The sequence below is a fragment of the Salvelinus namaycush genome, chromosome 31 (assembly GCF_016432855.1).
Source record: "Salvelinus namaycush isolate Seneca chromosome 31, SaNama_1.0, whole genome shotgun sequence".
Classification (NCBI taxonomy): Eukaryota; Metazoa; Chordata; class Actinopteri; order Salmoniformes; family Salmonidae; genus Salvelinus; species Salvelinus namaycush.
The window spans coordinates 30,263,106-30,282,312 of NC_052337.1; the positions used below are offsets into that span (position 1 = coordinate 30,263,106).

At 42.2% G+C, this 19,207-nt stretch overlaps 1 protein-coding gene across 1 annotated transcript; it reads left to right on the forward strand.

The window, feature by feature from the left end:
• The first annotated feature begins 81 nt into the window (after positions 1–81).
• Positions 82–11,962, forward strand: LOC120026000 (guanine nucleotide exchange factor VAV2-like). The gene is made up of 14 exons (XM_038970778.1): positions 82–140; positions 1,169–1,278; positions 1,385–1,486; positions 2,886–2,974; positions 3,162–3,175; positions 3,372–3,393; positions 3,715–3,842; positions 3,983–4,054; positions 4,140–4,204; positions 4,861–4,977; positions 5,488–5,575; positions 5,673–5,799; positions 9,510–9,664; positions 9,979–11,962. The coding sequence occupies exons 1-14, from the start codon at positions 138–140 to the stop codon at positions 10,024–10,026; spliced, it is 1,140 nt and encodes a 379-aa protein (XP_038826706.1). The 5' UTR covers positions 82–137; the 3' UTR covers positions 10,027–11,962.
• Positions 11,963–19,207: the final 7,245 nt, after the last annotated feature.

The following is a 19,207-nucleotide window of genomic DNA, read 5'->3' on the forward strand; positions in this document are numbered from 1 at the left end:
GGTAATTTATAATACTGCCGTGTGCATTTTCCACCAATCTAACCATTCTTTTGAATCTGCATGTGTGGTCGTGTGCATGTGTAACTGAATCTTCTCTGGTGTGTTTCTCTTTGCATGCTTACCAGTCGAGTGGAAAAATGGTAAGCTGAAGCAATCCTTAACTCATCTTCTCATTGCAGCTAGTGTGTGTGTGTGTGTGTGTGTGTGTGTGTGTGTGTGTTTGGTGTTGGGTCATGCCATGATTGCATGTGCACCCACTGGCTATGTGATTCGCTTACGCTTTTGTCAGATGCATTCCCAAGCATGAACAGTATCTCTTGGTTAGCTCCAAAGGGAATGTGTAGGTTATAAAAATGACATTTTATTAGTATACATCATTGTGTAGGTGAAGTTGTTACAACCCTCCCAATTGTCCATCACCCAGTGGTGTAAAGTAAAAATAATTTTAGGGATCCCGAGTGGCGCAGCGGTCTATGGCACTGCATCTCAGTGCAAGAGGCGTCACTGCAGTCCCTGGTTCAAATCCAGGCTGCATCACATCCGACTGTGATTGGGAGTCCCATAGGGCGGCGCACAATTGCCACAGCGTCGTCCGGGTTTGGCCGGGGTAGGCCGTCATTATAAATAAGAATTTGTTCTTAACTGACTTGCCTAGTTAAATAAAGGTTACATTTTTAAAAATCCTGAAGAAAATAATGTACTTTATACTCCATACATTTTCCCTGACATCCAAATGTACTCGTTAAATTTTGAATGGCTAGCAGAACAGGAAAATGGTCCAATTCACACAGTTATCAAGAGAACATTCCTGGTCATCCTTACTGCCTCTGGCGGACTTACTAAACACACGTGCTTTGTTTGTAAATTATTCAATTAAAAAACAAAAAAATTGTGCCATCTGGTTTGCTTAATATAAGGAATTTGAAATGATTTATACTTTTGGTATTCAAGTATATTTAAAACCAAATACTTCAAGACATTTACTCAAGTAGTATTTTACTGGGTGACTGTCACTTTTACTTGAGTCATTTTCTATTAAGGTGTCTTTACTTTTACTCAAGTATGAAAATTGGTTACTTTTTCCACCACTGCTCTCCTCCACTCTCTCCATCAATGCCTCTGTTTCTTTCTTTCCTCCATTGCTTCCTCATCCTCTCTTTCTCTGCAGTGGTCCTATGGCTTCTACCTGATCCACCTGCAAGGGAAGCAGGGTTTCCAGTTCTTTTGTAAAACAGAGGACACCAAGAGGAAATGGATGGAGCAGTTTGAGATGGCCATGTGAGTACAGTAGTAGGTCTACTGTAGCAATATACATCACCGTGGATCTTTTAGACGAATCAGATCCATTTCAAACTCGCTATGTATATTTCCTCCAATCCTGAAGGTCAAACATCAAGCCGGAGAAAGCCACGGCCAATCAGCACAACTTCCAGATGCACACGTTTGAGAAGGACACCAACTGCCGAGCCTGCAAGATGCTGCTGAGGTGAGACTTGGAAAAAGCCTCAGGGACTCCTCCTATGTACCTGTACCTGTACACCTACATCAGATCGTTCACGTGGCCTTATCATGCTCTTTGTTGACGGAAGACATCACTGTTTTTCAATGGGATATTAGTGGTACTTACTGATGCTACACACTTAATGTGTTATGCAGTCTTTTGATGCTGCCAGCCTCAATAAACTCCCTGAATGACAAATCAGTCAGCCTTTGCGCCTGTTTGATTTGACTCACAGCTAAAACATGCACGTACACTTTTCCAAAGCCAACCATTACAGTAGGCCTGCGTCTAGGTTGACAATGTGAGGACATTTGGAGACGAAGGACACACACACCTGTTTAGGCGAGGTGCTGGCTAGCGGAGTGGAACACTTGGAAAAGAAAAGGAGAGCCACACACTCTAGGAGCTCAGGTGCAATAATGTAATAACATAATAACCAGCGTTTCGACAGACAAGCTGTCTTCATCAGGGACAATGTGAGTGCAGCTCTAGAACTACGCTGTGAAGTGCACCACTACCACTCCTGACCTCTGTTACAGTGGCTGTCTACACTCTATACTTGATGCAATGTATTGACCCAAAAACGGCATAGTAGCGGCGCTGACCTACATTCCCTCCCCGTCTTGTGGAAGGGACCAGTGTGCTGCTACCACTAGCTGCTAACTGTATAATTGCATCAGTAGCCCCAGTGTATCAGCCTGTGATGTATGGTGTTGGCTATTGGACATGGCAGTGTATGCACTGTATTTTACACAGCGTAAGAAGTAATCCACTTAAAAAAGAGTGGACTGCTTACGGTGGATGTAGTAACAGAACATTGAATTCATGTCTATTTAGCCAAGGCTTTTATTCGGTTAACACAAATACAGTGTGGCGCCACACAGGAATCAAACCTGAAGCTTTTGGAACAACAGTGTATACTAGGAAAGTACTAGCACAGAATCACACACGGTGCATGTTGTGTATTCTATTCAGAGTGGTGTTTAGATAATAACCTGTCCTAGCTGGTCAGGGTTAGGAATGATCCTGTCTCCTCCTCTCTCTCTCTGTGTATCTCACTCTCTCTATCTCTCTCTCTGTGTATCTCACTCTTTCTATCTCTCTCTCTCTGTGTATCTCACTCTCACTCTATCTCTCTCTCTCTGTGTATCTCACTATATCTCTCTCTCTCTCTGTATCTCTCACTCTCTGTGTATTTCACTCTCTCTATCTCTCTCTCTGTGTATCTCACTCTCTCTATCTCTCTCTGTTGTATCTCACGCTATCTCTCTCTCTGTACCTCTCTCTCTCTCTCTGTGTATTTCACTCTCTCTATCTCTCTCTCTCTGTATCTCACTCTCTCTCTCTCTCTCTGTATCTCACTCTCTATCTCTCTCTCTCCCAGGGGGATATTCTACCAGGGGTACTACTGTTCCCATTGTGGGACTGGAGCGCACAAAGAGTGTCTAGAGTGCATCTCCATCTGTAAAATAAGTAGGTTTCTCCTCCCTCTGCTTAACGCTTATTCATTACAGTGGTACTACAGAGATATAAGAGGAACTTAAAGTGAAGTGTTACTGACCAGTCTCCCTAGATACAGATAGTTCTATGGGACATGCATAACTAGTGAGTTGTACCATTTAGGTGACCATCTGCTCTTTCTCTCTCACATTTTTTTCAGATCCACTCGACACAGTGAGTGTTTCACCCTCCCTTAGACATTCAGATGTATCACCTTTTGAAGAATGAAATGTATTGTTTTATGAAATAATGAGCATTTTGTTGCTGTATTGATAACTGATTGATTCATCTGTTTGGTTGTGTAGAACATTAATACTATTAGAGCTCCCTGATCTTGACACTGTTGCTGTGTTTATCCTTCCCCTTTCAGGAACCTGGACTACCGCCATCAGGTAGGAATGCTGTTCGCACAGGAAATCATATAGCACAGTGTAATTAATGTTATTCAGTCAGGAATGCATACAATGTACAGTAGACGTTGATAAAGATTGCTCTCAAGCTGTCAAACTAACTTGAAGTTGGCTGGAATGTGGAGTAACGCTACAGCTCTCTGCTGCCATCTAGTGGAAGACTACAATGCAAGAGCTGATTGAGTATACTAACACAAGTGATGGAAGTGTTGAAATGTTATATGGAGAATTCCGTGTAGTCTTAATAGCCCAAGTGAAGAGTGTTCAGTTTATCTAACTGTATGCTCTTTATCCTGGCTTCAGGTCCTAAGATGGTGGCAGTGAGGAATTATCACGGGACGCCTGTTCCTCCAGGGAAGTCTCCACTCTCCTTCCACACAGGCGACTTCATCGAGCTCCTGAAGGGGGAACCTGACACCACCTGGTGGGAGGTAAAATCACTCCCTGACCCCTATAAATACTGACTATAGGTTACACATACACATTGTGATGAGCATGCCCAATGTGCTCCTACATCCAGCCATAGCAACACAGCTGTTGTATATCGACACCTAGTGTCTCTCTCTCCCAGGGAAAGCTTATCCAAACCCAGAAGAGTGGCTTCTTTCCTAACAACTGTGTAAAGCCTTGTTTGGACCCCAAGGTAAAGGACCCCTCACATACACATTCACTCACTCATGACTCTATTTATGAAATCTCTAATGCTGATTTTGTGGTTGTCACCACAGCCTTTGTTCCAGTCCTTCCCCAGCCGGCAGTCCTCAAGGGAAACAGACTACTATGCATACCCATGGTACGACCCTTCACAGACATTTCAAAAGTTGTGATATTCAGTCTAGTTGGGCAAGTACCCCTCTCCTCATTTCTCTGCAGTAAATACATTGTATTACTGTGGTATTACTATGTTAGGACAGTCTATTACTGTGTTAGGACAGTGTATTACTACGTTAGGACAGCGTATTACTATGTTAGGACAGCGTATTACTATGTTAGGACAGCGTATTACTATGTTAGGACAGTGTACTATGTTAGGACAGTGTACTATGTTAGGACAGTGTACTATGTTAGGACAGTGTACTATGTTAGGACAGTGTACTATGTTAGGACAGTGTACTATGTTAGGACAGTGTACTATGTTAGGACAGTGTATTACAGTGTATTACTACTTTTGGACAGCGTATTACTATGTTAGGACAGTGTATTACTATGTTAGGACAGCGTATTACTATGTTAGGACAGCGTATTACTATGTTAGGACAGCGTATTACTATGTTAGGACAGCGTATTACTATGTTAGGACAGCGTATTACTATGTTAGGACAGCGTATTACTATGTTAGGACAGCGTATTACTATGTTAGGACAGTGTATTACTATGTTAGGGCAGCGTATTACTATGTATTTTCTAAAGTCCATTAGTGACCTGTGTTCCCCCTCAACGTCCCGTCAGGTTTGCTGGCAACATGGAGCGGACACAGGCTGACAACCTGTTGAAGTCCCACAGCAGTGGGACATACCTGATCAGAGAGAGGACTGCTGAGGCAGAGAGGTTCGCCATCAGCATCAAGTTAGTGTTTACCCTAATTTACCCTAGCAAAGAAAAATCACAGAAGACTTATCTTTCTCAGTAACACTAACAAACCCCCCATTCCTTCGCATACTTTATAGTGAAAGCCACATTCATATCGAAATGGATATTTGTTGTGTACATTACCAGGAAGTTGTCATACAGTTTGTGATGCCATTGGAGTGAGTTAGACCATGCCCTGTGGACATGTGCAATTGTGTATGGCTCCACGTGCATCTGAGTGACTGGCTGCAACTGTAGCGAGGAGAGGGGAAATGACAATTTATTTTGTAGAGATTTTTATTAAGTAAACTATATTAGGCTTACACACAGTAATAATGAAAAGCTCCACACATGACATATTTCAAACCCAGAACTTCACTCCCATTCCTACCGGGAGCTGAAAGACCCACTGTTATCCTGTTCCCGTGTCAACCTCTAATGCCCACGCTGTCAGCTCCCACCTCTGTGATTCTTCTGCGGTCACTGCAGTACTTTTGTCTCCAATAGGTTCAATGATGAAGTAAAGCACATTAAAGTCATTGAGAAAGACAGCTGGATCCACATCACTGAGGCTAAGAAGTTTGAGAGTCTACTGGTAAGAGAGCTTTCATCAATCAGTCACGTAATGTCACATACTATTTGTAATGCTTATATGGTCAATGAATTTCTTTCTCTTGTGTTCTGTCTGACAGGAGTTGGTGGAGTACTATCAGTCTCATTCGCTGAAGGAGAGTTTCAAGCTGCTAGACACGACATTACGATATCCCTACAAATCTAGAGAACGGGGGCCGGCGTCGCGGGCCAGCACCCGCTCTCCAGGTGAGCCCATCCCTGGTGAGACTCCCTCCTCTCTCTTCCTCTTCTGTCTGCCAATACCACAGATGCACACATAGGAGACATTCAGTCAATCCATGCCTTCATCCAGAGTCTTCACTGCACAGAGTTAACTGAGAGGGGCAGGCTGCTGGTTTGTTTCTCCACCCGCCTCTCTCCTCCCAGAACAGGAAACACCCAGCCAGGCCAGTCACCCTGCAAGGCTCAGTCCCTCCCAGAGTCACCACGTCCCCTGACCCATGCAGCCAGCCAGAGGGAGGAAGGCTGGGGCTCCTGGCAGCTGTCTCAGGCCCTGGGCTGGCTGACTGGCTGGCTGGCTGGGTGTCGGGCCAGCTGAATGGGCTTTGTTGAACACCCTCAATAATTAGATATATAATAAATGATTCTGCCCTGCTCTCTGCTCTGGCCAGACTCCCACACTGATCTGCCTTTGTTTGCTCCCTCTCCAGCCAGGCCCAATTGGCACCAACAACACATTTTCCCCCCTCCATTTTTCTGGTCAGCGTGTGGAAATGGATTGGAGACAATGGGCTTGTTGATCTGTGTGTGTGGGTTGGAGGGGTTGGAAGGGGTGGAATCTAGGGGAGAGAACAAGAGGATACAGCGCCTCTGGCGGATTGGACATTTGTCATGGTTGGTTTTTCAGTGTGTGAGGCATGGGTATAGAATGGGAGTAGTGTTTTTGTCTCTTGATTTAGGCTTGTTTTTCCATGGGGGACAAAGCCCTATGTATGTGTTGGCCATCTTGATCTCTGGCCAGCCATTGCATGCTCCCTAATGAGTTTTCTCTTTTCTTTTATTTCTTCTCTCTTTCTTTCTTTTCTCCTCTTTCCCCTTTTCCCTCTTTCACTGACTGTCTCAGCAGCCATTGGTGCTTCCTACAACTTCTCCTTCCTCAGTCCTCAGGGTCTCAACTTCTCCTCCTCTCAGAGCTCAGCCCCCTTCTGGTCAGGTACTCTCTCCTCCTTCTCTTCAAGTCTTCTTCTTCTTCCCTCTGAACTCTAGCAAGCAAGCCACCTCTCCTCTCCTCTCACATCCCTTTTCCTCCCATATTCTTTCGTAGCTGTCAAAGGTTCTCCTCTCAGTTGTCATGTGTCATCACTGTAAAAGCATGAGGTTTTCACCCATTACATTGATAGGAGCATATATTGAGTGTGCGACTTTCTTTCTTAGTTTTTTTGTGTCGTTGATGTGCCATCATTGAAAAGGCATTGAATTAACAGCAGAGAACATTGCAGAGGCCCAACTTACTGTACGTACAGAGACTGGGTAACCTATAGTTTGATTACATGGACAGACTCTTCCTTTGTTGCAGGTCTATGGGATGGGGTAATATAATGTATAGATCATGTATTTAACTTCTAGTTCCTCCCAAACCCGGATCCGGGAGCACCCCCCACCAGTAAAAAAGCTGACTAGCATAGCCTAGCATAGCGTCACAAGTAAATACTAGCATCTAAATATCATTAAATCACAAGTCCAAGACACCAGATGAAAGATACACTTCTTGTTTTACAGGGAAGACACAATATGTAAATCTATTAGCTAACCACGTTAGCAAAAGACACCATTTTTCTTAGTCCACCATTTTTTCTCTCCACCAGTAGCTATCACCAATTCGACCAAATAAAGATATTGATAGCCACTAACCAAGAAAAAACCTCATCAGATGACAGTCTGATAACATATTTATTGTATAGCATAGGTTTTGTTAGAAAAATGTGCATATTTCAGGTATAAATCATAGTTTACAATTGCACCCACCATCACAACTCGACTAGAATAACTACAGAGAGCAACGTGTATTACCTAATTACTAATCATAAAACATTTCTTAAAAATACACAGCGTACAGTAATTGAAAGACACAGATCCTGTGAATCCAGACAATATTTCAGATTTTCTAAGTGTTTTACAGCGAAAACACAATAAATCGTTATATTAGCATACCACATGTGCAAACATTACCCCAGCATTGATTCAAGGCAAAAAGAGCGATAGCGTTATCATCACCAAAATATATTAATTTTTTCACTAACCTTCTCAGAATTCTTCCGATGACACTCCTGTAACATCATATTACACAATCCATATAGAGTTTGATCGAAAATGTGCATATTTAGCGGCACAAATCGTGCTTACACAATGGAAATACTGTCCAACTACTCAAGCAATCTGCCCGGCGCCATCTTGGAAAGACACCTATTTTTATCGAAAACTATTCATAAACTTGACTAAAAAAATACAAGTTGGACAGCAATTGAAAGACAAATTAGTTCTTAATGCAATCGCTGAATTACATTTTTAAAATTATCCTTACTGTGCAATACAGGGTGTGCCAAAGCGAAGCTACCCCCAAAAAAATGGCGACATATGCGTTTAACATTTTTCAACAGAACAACGATTTATCATCATAAATAGTTCTTACTATTAGCTGAGCTTCCATCAGAATCTTGGGCAATGTATCCTTTCTCCGGTCTAATCGTCTTTTGGTCGAAAGATGTCCTCTTGTCCTGTCGAAATGGCCACTAACGTTCGGCATGTACCGGAAAAGTGCCCAACTCTTGAAAGTGCGTCACATAGAAATGCCAGAAAATCGCAATAAACTGCTATAAACTGCTATAAGTCGGTTTAAATTAACTACCTTATGATGTCTTTAACACCTATAACGAGTAAAAACATGACCGGCGATATATTACTGGCTAAACCAAAGCTTGGAAGGAGGCCAGTCCGACGTCCATCGTGCGTCAAGCGCAGGGCAGAAAAGAAAGGTACTTCCGCATTTTGGTCTTTTATAAAGTCCCAGATTGCGCAATCAACCCCATTCAAATTGTCACCACTTACTGACATCTAGAGGAAGGCGTAGGCAGTGTTTGTAGCCCCACAGCATTCACAGGGACTTATAAACTGACCTGGGACCAGAGGCCAAGATTTCTGAAATCTCACTCCCTGGCAGGAAAAGTGCTGTAGAATGAGTTCTGTTTCACTCAGAGACATAATTCCAACGGTTTTAGAAACTAGAGAGTGTTTTCTATCCAATAATAATAATAATATGCATATTGTACGAGCAAGAATTGAGTACTAGGCAGTTTAATTTGGAGACCAATTTTTCCAAGATCGAAATAGCACCCCCCATAGGCTCAAGAATTAACAGAGATCCTAATGATTATTGTATGATATTGATATTATCAACACAGCAGATAAAAAGAGATGAAGAAAAAGACAGGTTTGTGTCTCTTTGCTGGAATATTTTGCCTTAGTTGTCATGGTGATGCCTTGAGGGCGTACAGGAGTGTGTGACTTTCTTTCTTTCTTTTATTGTGTCATCGATGTGACATCATTAGGTAGAGCATTGAATTAACTCATTTATTTAGAATATAAAACTTAAACAACTGGGTCAAGTGGTAAAGAACCCATCTTAAGTTTCAAGTTTTAATGTCACGTGCACAAGTACAGTGAAATACCTTTCTTGGAAGCTCCAAACCCAACAATGCAATGTAGCACGAAAAATAACACAAGGTCGAACAAAAACACACAATAAATGAAATAAAAAATAATGAAAAATCCTCATGCACAATCCTCTCCTCCAACCCTAATCTCCACTACTGTCTGTAAATGTTCCGCACTGTTACCTGTGGAACACCAATGTGTCTCTCTGCACTGTTATCCCACTGACTCTGATGTCATTGCTGCAGTGTTCACACCGAGGGTGGTCAGCACCGCAGTGGCCAGGTACAATTTTGCAGCACGGGACATGAGGGAGCTGTCACTCAGAGAAGGAGACATTGTCAAGATCTACAGCAAGATCGGAGGAGACCAGGGCTGGTGGAAGGGAGAGGCCAATGGCAGGGTGAGTGAGAACCAATATAGCAGGGGCTTAAGATATGGTATTCATGTTATTACAATGTTGTTACAATAATAATTGCTGTGTGGTTACACAGGTAAGAGAGCAATGTAATGTAAAGTGTAACCTCAAAGTGAAGTCTGCAATGTTAACGCCTAATTCATCATTTGCCTCACTGAAATCTAGAAGCCTTTCTTTAGGCTACAGTATTAGATCATTTTTATGTTTTATTTTTGTACTATTTACCCTTTTTGTTCTACCCAATTTCGTGGTTTTTGACAGGTTTCTGTTCTCATTGCTGTGTGTGTCTGACATTTTAGATTGGCTGGTTTCCTTCAACATATGTTGACGAAGAAGGAGTTCAGTGAGGTTCTGATGTCACCACGGCTCCTATCCAATCACATCACACCTCCACAGTCCTCAGAAAGGACTAGTTGGTTTCCAGGGAAACACCATGTGGAATACTTTTTGCTGGATACTGATTTTGCAGTGAACAACGTTTCTATTCCGGTTTTCTTCCTACGCGTATGCATCGGCTTTGCTTATGTTGTTTTTTTGTAAGATCTTGTCCTGTTTGATCTCTGTGAGGAAAAACTGGATTCCAGTCTGTCTGCCTCTGGTTGTTCTGAGGGGGCTGACATGAAACATTACAGAGACTGGGGAACCTATAGTTTTATTACATGGATAGATCCGCCTTTGTTGCAGGTCTATGGGAGGGGGTAATATAATGTATAGATAATTTATTTAACAGAGATCCTAACGATTAATGTGTGAAATGGATATTAGCAACACAGCAGATAAAAAGAGATGAAGAAAAATACAGATTTGTGTCTCTTTGCTGGAAGATTTTGCCTTAGTTGTCATGGTGATGCCTTGAGGGCGTACAAGAGAGGTGGAAGGAGAAACGCCAGGATTAGTTTGTCTTGCACACACAGACACACTCACTTGCCCTGACCACTATAACATTATGGTGCCTTTGAAGTGTGGTTAATACTCACAGGATTCGTCAGTTATGGTCCATGGACCACCGCCAGCTTACAGTCGAGCTCTACCCATCCAACCTCTACTGCAGAGTGCACTATGGATGGAGAAGAAGAAGGAAGGGGGAGATGCAACATTTGGGACACAGCTCCAGTCCTTAACCCTCTGTTCATTCATTCAACCCCCTGTTCAACGGAAGACAGACAGACAGTGCCCTCAGAAGCATTGCACTGGAGTTGGGGAACTGTTCCTGACGCAGCCAGAAAAGAACAGTGACTCACCGAGGGGTGTAATGGCAGGCAGAATGGGTGTACAGATAGAAGGTTCACATCAGTCTCAGCACTTTAAGTCTATGGGTTCTCCTCACAATCAACAGGGGGCAAAAAGGGAAATGTAAGTCAGTCCAACACTCACCTAATGCACTGAACATTTATCTTGGTGTTCAACATTTCTGTTGGTTTTATTTTGTAAAAGACCAAAATTTACTTGCTAAAAACTGGACCAACCGTAATTATTTTAAAGCCAAATGCAACTTATTTTTTATTAATTTACGCATGAACTTCAACCTAGAGATTTTTATTATCAGTTTGTTTGTACCTTGCCTTATTTACAGATGGACACATGGTCCTGGGATTTTAGGAAGTTTAAAATGTTGAAAATTCTCTGAATTTTCTTTTTGGTGCTGTGGTGTCTGGTGAAGTAATATGGCAGCTCCATGAATTACTCAGAATCAAAAAGTCAACATCATTATGATGATCTACCTGAAAATAATATGATGTCACAATATAAATATATTGAATGCAGTCATACACTTTCTAGCTCCAAGGGGAAACAGTGCACCAGGTTTAATCTAGCCTACAGTGCAGAAAGCCACACTGGATCATTGACTGACCACATCCATGTAATCAGATATTGAAGATAAAGATGGCTGCCATATTCTCTGGTTTCCTATCCCATCCCAGATCAGTTGTCAACCCCAAGTACCCACAATAATCGACTGACCAGATGATTCAAACAGTGACATTGGCTGAAAAACTAAGACTGATGTGGTGGAAGAGGAAAGAGTACTGTAGCTTTCTGATCGTATGTGACTATGTTGTGTGTATTCCCACTACTCCCAAACATAACTCCTGACACCTAGGATAGAAAGGGTTGATTTTGGGGGGAGTACATGTTGGCTAAGGGGGGGGATACTTAGTCGCTGTTTGTGTAGTGGAGAAAACTCATTGCATGTGGTTATAGATATTTCAACTCCTATCAGTACATCCTCAAAAAATAACTTAATAGTGTACATTTTTCTTTGAATGGTTGAGTAATTCCAAAATGTGGTCTATCATGAAATAAATATTTCTCTTTTTGCCTACATTTGATGTTACTGTTTCTATTTATGGAATTGTTTTATGAGTTGCTTAATCTTTTATTGATATTTTTTCTAACAAAGCCTTACAAAGCCCTGTAAAATACCTAATACTTTTGAATGTAAGGTGAACAAGATGGAGGCGACAAACATGGTCGCCCTGTTACTAGCTCCTAGACAACTTTGCAGTATTTTTCTTGATGTTGTTGTTATTTCGCACATTATTTGCTCAGAACGTTACTTATTAGATTGGCGGTCACTCACCAGCATTTCGACCAGATATTTGACTTTCCTGAATCTGATCCTTTTGTTTGAATTTTTGTTTGAACTAAAGGCAATTTTATTCATCACAGCGGCTGCTCCAAGACGCTAATGCCGGTGAAGAGGAATAAGGTCTGGTCTCCTAGTCAGACTCCGGAGGCTTGCATACCTCCACCACTTCCAAGTACTCCCTAACCTTCAGTCCCTGGACAATAAAGTAGACAAGATCAGGGCGAGGATCTCTGTCTAGAGAGACATCAGGGACCGTAACATACACTGTTTTACGAAATCATGGCTCTCTCCGGATATACTGTCCCAATCCATTCAGCAAGCGGGGTTCTCCATCCATTGTGTGGACAGGAAGAAAGAATAAAGGATAATAAACAACACATCTCCCGTGCTACTTGCACATCGAGATCACTGGACCATTGCTACACTCACTTCCGGTAAGACTACTAGGCCCTCCACCACCCTCACTTTGGAAAATCAGATTGCATCCATTTTGCTCCTCCCCTCCTATAAGCAAACACTTAAACATGATCTACCCGTGGTAAGGACTTTTCAACGTTGGTCTAACCAATCGGAATCTATGCTTCAAGATTGTTTTGATCACGCAGACTTTAAATGTTCCGGGTTGCCTCTGAGAATAGTATTGACATAGAGGATGTTATTCCCACTGTGACAATGACAATTTATAGTTTTTGACTGTATGTTTTAATTTATTGTAAAAAAAAAAGAAAAAAAAAAGGAAAATATATACAGTGGGGAGAACAAGTATTTGAAACACTGCCGATTTTGCAGGTTTTCCTACTTACAAAGCATGTAGAGGTCTGTAATTTTTATCATAGGTACACTTCAACTGTGAGAGACGGAATCAAAAATCCAGAAAATCACATTGTATGATTTTGAAGTAATTAATTTGCATGTCTTGAGATGTTGCTTCAATATATCCACATAATTTCCCTTCTCATGATGCCATCTGTTTTGTGAAGTGCACCAGTCCCTCCTGTAGCAAAGCACTGCCACAACATGATACTGCCACCCCCGTGCTTCACGGTTGGGATGATGCCTCCCCCTTTTTCCTCCAAACATAACGATGGTAATTATGGCCAAACCGTTCTATTTTTGTTTCATCAGACCAGAGGACATTTCTCCAAAAAGTACGATCTTTGTGCAGTTGCAAATCGAAGTCTAGTTTTTTTATGGCGGTTTTGGAGCAGTGGCTTCTTCCTTGCTGAGCGGCCTTTCAGGTTATGTCAATATAGGACTCGTTTTACTGTGGATATAGATCCTTTGCTGTTGTTCTGGGATTGATTCACACTTTTCGCACCAAAGTACGTTCATCTCTAGGAGACAGAACGCGTCTCCTTCCTGAGCGGTATGACGGCTGCGTGGTCCCATGGTGTTTATACTTGCGTACTATTGTTTGAAACAGATGAATGTGGTACCTTCAGGTGTTTGGAAATTGCTCCCAAGGATGAACCAGACTTGTGGAGGTCTACAATTTTTTTTCTGAGGTCTTGGCTGATTTCTTTTGATTTTCCCATGATTTCAAGCAAAGAGGCACTGAGTTTAAAGGTAGGCCTTGAAATACATCCACAGGTACACCTCCAGTTGACTCAAATTATGTCAATTAGCCTATCAGAAGCTTCTAAACCCACGACATTTTCTGGAATTTTCTAAGCTGTTTAAAGGCACAGTCAACTTAGTGTATGTAAACTTCTGACCCACTGGAATTGTGATACAGTGAATTATAAGTGAAATAATCTGTCTGTAAACAATTGTTGGAAAAATTACTTGTTTCATGCGCAAAGTAGATGTCCTAACCGATATGCCAAAACTATAGTTTGTTAACAAGACATTTGTGGAGTGGTTGAAAAATGAGTTTTAATGACTCCAACCTAAGTGTATGTAAACTTCCGACTACAACTGTATATATACACTACCGTTCAAAAGTTTGAGGTCACTTAGAAATGTCCTTGTTTTTGAAAGAAAAGCCAATTCTTTGTCCATTAAAATAACGTCAAATTAATCAGAATACAGTGTAGACATTGCTAATGTTTTAAATGACTGTAGCTAGAAAGGGCTGATTTTATTTATGGAATATCTACATAGGCGTAGAGGCCCATTATCAGCAACCATCACTCCTGTGTTCCAATGGCACGTTGTGTTAGCTAATCCAAGTTTATAATTTTAAAGGCTAATTGATCATTAGAAAACCCTTTTGCAATTATGTTAGCACAGCTGAAAACTGTTGTTCTGATTAAAGAAGCAATAAAACTGGCCTTCTTTAGACTAGTTGAGTATCTGGAGCATCAGCATTTGTGGGTTCGATTACAGGCTTAATGTCCAGAAACAAATAACTTTCTTCTGAAACTCGTCAGTCTATTCTTGTTCTAAGAAATGAAGGCTATTACATGCAAGAAATTGCCAAGAAACTGAAGATCTCGTACAACGCTGTGTACTACTCCCTTCACAGAATAGCGCAAACTGTCTCTAACCAGAATAGAAAGAGGAGTGGGAGGCCCCGGTGCACAACTGAGCAAGAGGACAAGTACATTAGAGTGTCTAGTTTGAGAAACAGATGCCTCACAAGTCCTCAACTGGCAGCTTCATTAAAAAAGTACCCGCAAAACACCAGTCTCAACGTCAACAGTGAAGAGGCAACTCTTCGCCTCTTTACTGTGACCACAAACTTTAGAAAGGTAGTGTATATATAAAAAATATAGAACTTATCCAAACCAAAACCATGGATAGATAGCAGCATTTGCGCTAAACTGAAAGTGCGAACCACCGTATTTCACCACGGAAAGGTGACTGGAAACATGGACGTGTACAAACAGACCAGCTATGCCCTCCGTAAGGCAATCAAAGAGGCAAAACAACAGTACAGGGACAAGTTAAACACCTTCTTCGCCCACTACGAGGAAACACAGAGCCGCCGATGCAGGCCACCACCACTCACAAGCTCTCGTTTTCCGTGGCCGACATGAATAAGATATTTAAGCTTGTTAACCCTCGCAAGGATGTATGCCCAGACAGCATCCCAAGCTGTGTCCTCAGCGCATGTGCAGACCAGTTGGCTGGAGTATTTACGGACATATTCAATCTTTCCCTATCCCAGTCTGTTGTCCCCACTTGCATCAACATGTCCACCACTGTTCCTGTACCCAAGAAAATTAAGGTAACTGAACTAAATTACTATCGCCCCCGTAGCACTCACTTCTGTCATCATGAAGTGCTTTGAGAGGCTAGTTAAGTATTATACCACCTCCACCTTACCCATCTCCATGGATGACGCAATTGACATCTCACTGCACACTGCCCTATCCCATCTGAACAAGAGGAATACTTATGTAAAAATGCTGCTCATTGACTACAGCTGAGTCTTCAACACCATAGTGCCCTCCAAGCTCATCAATAAGCTTGGGGCCCTGGGTCTGAACCCCGCCCTGTGCAACTGGATATTGGACATCCTGACGGGCCGCCCCCAGGTGGTGAAGGTAGGCAACAATATCTCCACCACGCTGATCCTCAACACAGGGGCCCCACAAGGGTGTGTGCTTAGCATCCTCCTGTACTCCCTGTTCAGCCATGACTGCGTGGCCATGCACGTCTCCAACTCAATCATCAAGTTTTCTGATGACACAACTGTGGTAGGTAAGACAGACTACAGGGAGGAGATGAGGGCCCTCGCAGAGTGGTGCCAGGAAAATAACCTCTCCCTTAACATCAACAAAACGAAGGAGTTGATTGTGGACTTCAGGAGACAGCAGAGGGAGCACGCCTCCATCCACATTGATGGGGCCGGCAGTGGAGATGGTGAAAAGAATCAAGTTCCTCTGATCAATGACAGCCTGAAATGTTCCATCCACACAGACAGTGTGGTGAAGAAAGTGCAACAGTGCGTCTACAACCTCAGGAGGCTGAAGAAATTTGGCTTGGCCCCTAAGACCCTCACAAACTTCTACAGATGCACCATTGAGAGCATTGTGTCGGGCTGTATCACCGTCTGGTACAGCAATTGCACCATCCGCAACCGCAGGGCTGGGGCTTACCGGGGCTTACCACACCAAGGACCTCAGTCACCTGAGCCACGGCCTGTTCACCTTACCACCCTCTAGAAGGCAGTTACTGTTACTAGCCGGCTATCACCTGATACTCTACCCTGCACCTTAGAGACTGCTGCCCTCTGTACATAGTCATTGACACTGGTCAATTTAATAATAATGTTCACATACTGTTTTACCCACTTCATATGTGTATACCGCATTCTAGTCGAGGCTCATCCTATATAACTACTGCTGTACATACCTTTCCTATTCAAATACAGTCCATACTGTCTATACACACCATTATATACATATGCACAAATCAGAGGGAAATGTGATGTCTCATAGGCTCCATCTTGTGGACATCTGATGACACAACAACTGCTGAGCAGCTGTTAGCATTGAACGTGAGAATACAACATCTGGGTCACTGGCGTAGCACCAGCAACACGTCATAAACCATTAAAGAAATGTTTAGAATTATAGTAAATTCGCTCTTAAACTGCAACATTTTCTCTCAGCCTCATCAAATCAAATTGTATTGGTCACATACACATGGTTAGCAGATGTTAATGCGAGTGTAGCGAAATGCTTGTGCTTCTAGTTCCAAAAGTGCAATAATATATAACAAGTAATCTAACAATTCCACAACAACTACCTAATACACACAAATCTAAAGGGATGGAATAAGAATATGTACATATAAATATATGGATGAGTGATGACCGCCCGGTATAGGCAAGATGCAATAGATGGTAAAAAATACATTATATACATATGAGATGAGTAATGTAAGATATATAAACATTATTAAAGTGGCATTATTAAAGTGACTAGTGATCCATTTATTAAAGTGGCCAATGATTTTGAGTCTGTATGTAGGCAGCAGCCTCTCTGTGTTAGTGATTTAACAGTCTGATGGCCTTGAGATAGAAGCTGTTTTTCAGTCTCTCGGTCCCAACTTTGATGCACCTGTACTAACCTCGCCTTCTAGATGGTAGCTGGGTGAACAGGCAGTAGCTTGGGTGGTTGTTGTCCTTTATGATCTTTTTGGTTTTCCATCGTGACATCGGGTGGTGTAGGTGTCCTGGAGGGCAGGTAGTTTTCCCCTGGTGATGCATTGTGCAGACCGCACCACCATCTGGAGAGCCTTGCGGTTGTGGGCGGTGTAGTTGCCGTACCAGGCGGTGATACATCCCGACAGGATGCTCTCAATTATGCGTCTGTAAAAGTTTGTGAGGGTTGTAGGTGACAAGCCGAATTTCTTCAGCCTCCTGAGGTTGAAGAGGTGCTGTTGTGCCTTCTTCACAACGCTGTCTGTGTGGCTGGACCATTTCAGTTTGTCCGTGATGTGTACGCCGAGAAACTTAAAACTTTCCACCTTCTCCACTGCTGTCCTGTCGATGTGGAAAGGGGGGTGCTCCCTCTGCTGTTTCCTGAAGTCCACGATCATCTCCTTTGTTTTGTTGGCATTGAGAGGTTGTTTTCATGACACCTCCTCCCTGTAGGCAGTCTCGTCGTTGTTGGTAATTTAGCCCACTACTGTTGTGTTGTTTGCAAACTTGATGATTGAGTTGAAGGCGTGCATGGCCACGCAGTCATGGGTGAACAGGGAGTACAGGAGGGGGCTGAGCATGCACCCCTGCAGGGCCCCAGTGTTGAGGATCAGCAAAGTGGAGCTGTTGTTTCCTACCCTCACCACCTGAGGGCGGCCCGTCAGAAAGTCCAGGACCCAATTAATGATGAGCTTGGAGGGAACTATGGTGTTGAATGCTGAGCTGTAGTCAATGAACAGCATTCTTACATAGGCATTCCTCTTGTCCAGATGGGATAGGGCAGTGGGCAGTGTGATGGCGATTGCATCGTAAATTGAGTGGGTCTAGGGTGGCAGGTAAGGTGGAGGTGATATGATCCTTGACTAGTCTCTCAAAGCACTTCATGATGACATAAGTGAGTGCTACGGGGTGATAGTCATTTAGTTCAGTTATCTTTGCCAAAATGTGGCAAAATGTGTAAGGCAACATGAGAATGAGCTATAAAACAATAGAATACTAGAAAGGACATTAGCTTATTATGATGGTCTAAAGATCAGCCATTTTGTTCAGGGAGTTGATCAACCATGGTTTGCCAGTGCTGTGATAAGATATTGTGTAAAATAATGAATTTTAAGAATTTATCTTCACTGCAACGTCACCAATCGGGGTTGGCTACGTAAGACTAGTCTGCCCCACGCCTTCAGGTGGTAATACATCTCTGTACACTCTTTCATATACCCTATGTAATGATGACCTTGGATGACTAATAAAGTTGGGATTTACACTCCCTTGTAATACAGTGAGAATCACTTAGAAGCTTCGGTAACTGATTACAGAATGGACTTTTATGAGACATTTATTTAAATGAAACATACATATAGTAAAGTCCTACTACAAGGACAATATGTAAACCTTTAAAATATATTGTAAAACTAGTGCACAAAACTAGTGAAATATAAATATTTTTAAAAAGGAGCAAATTGAGTAATAGTACTTCGTTTTTTATTTATGATAAGGTAATGTTATACCAATCTCATTGAGGTATTATAATATTCTGCTAAATCAAATGGTATATTTTATTACATGAAAATGAATCACTGGAAATCGTAGACTGTGGCTTTGATATTATGACTTAGAAACATTATTTGGAGAATAAAGAACTCTGTGTGTTCTGCTTCCTTTGTAGTATCTTATTCCAATGCCAAAGCAACATCTATCAACAGTATTCATTTCAAATTAATTCTCATGGTCTTTTATGATTAAAATGATTAAAACCCACTGATGATATGCCTTTCAAAGTCACAATAGGGAATGTACCTAATTTCACCCTGCAAAACACGATTGTTATCATCTTTCTCTCCGA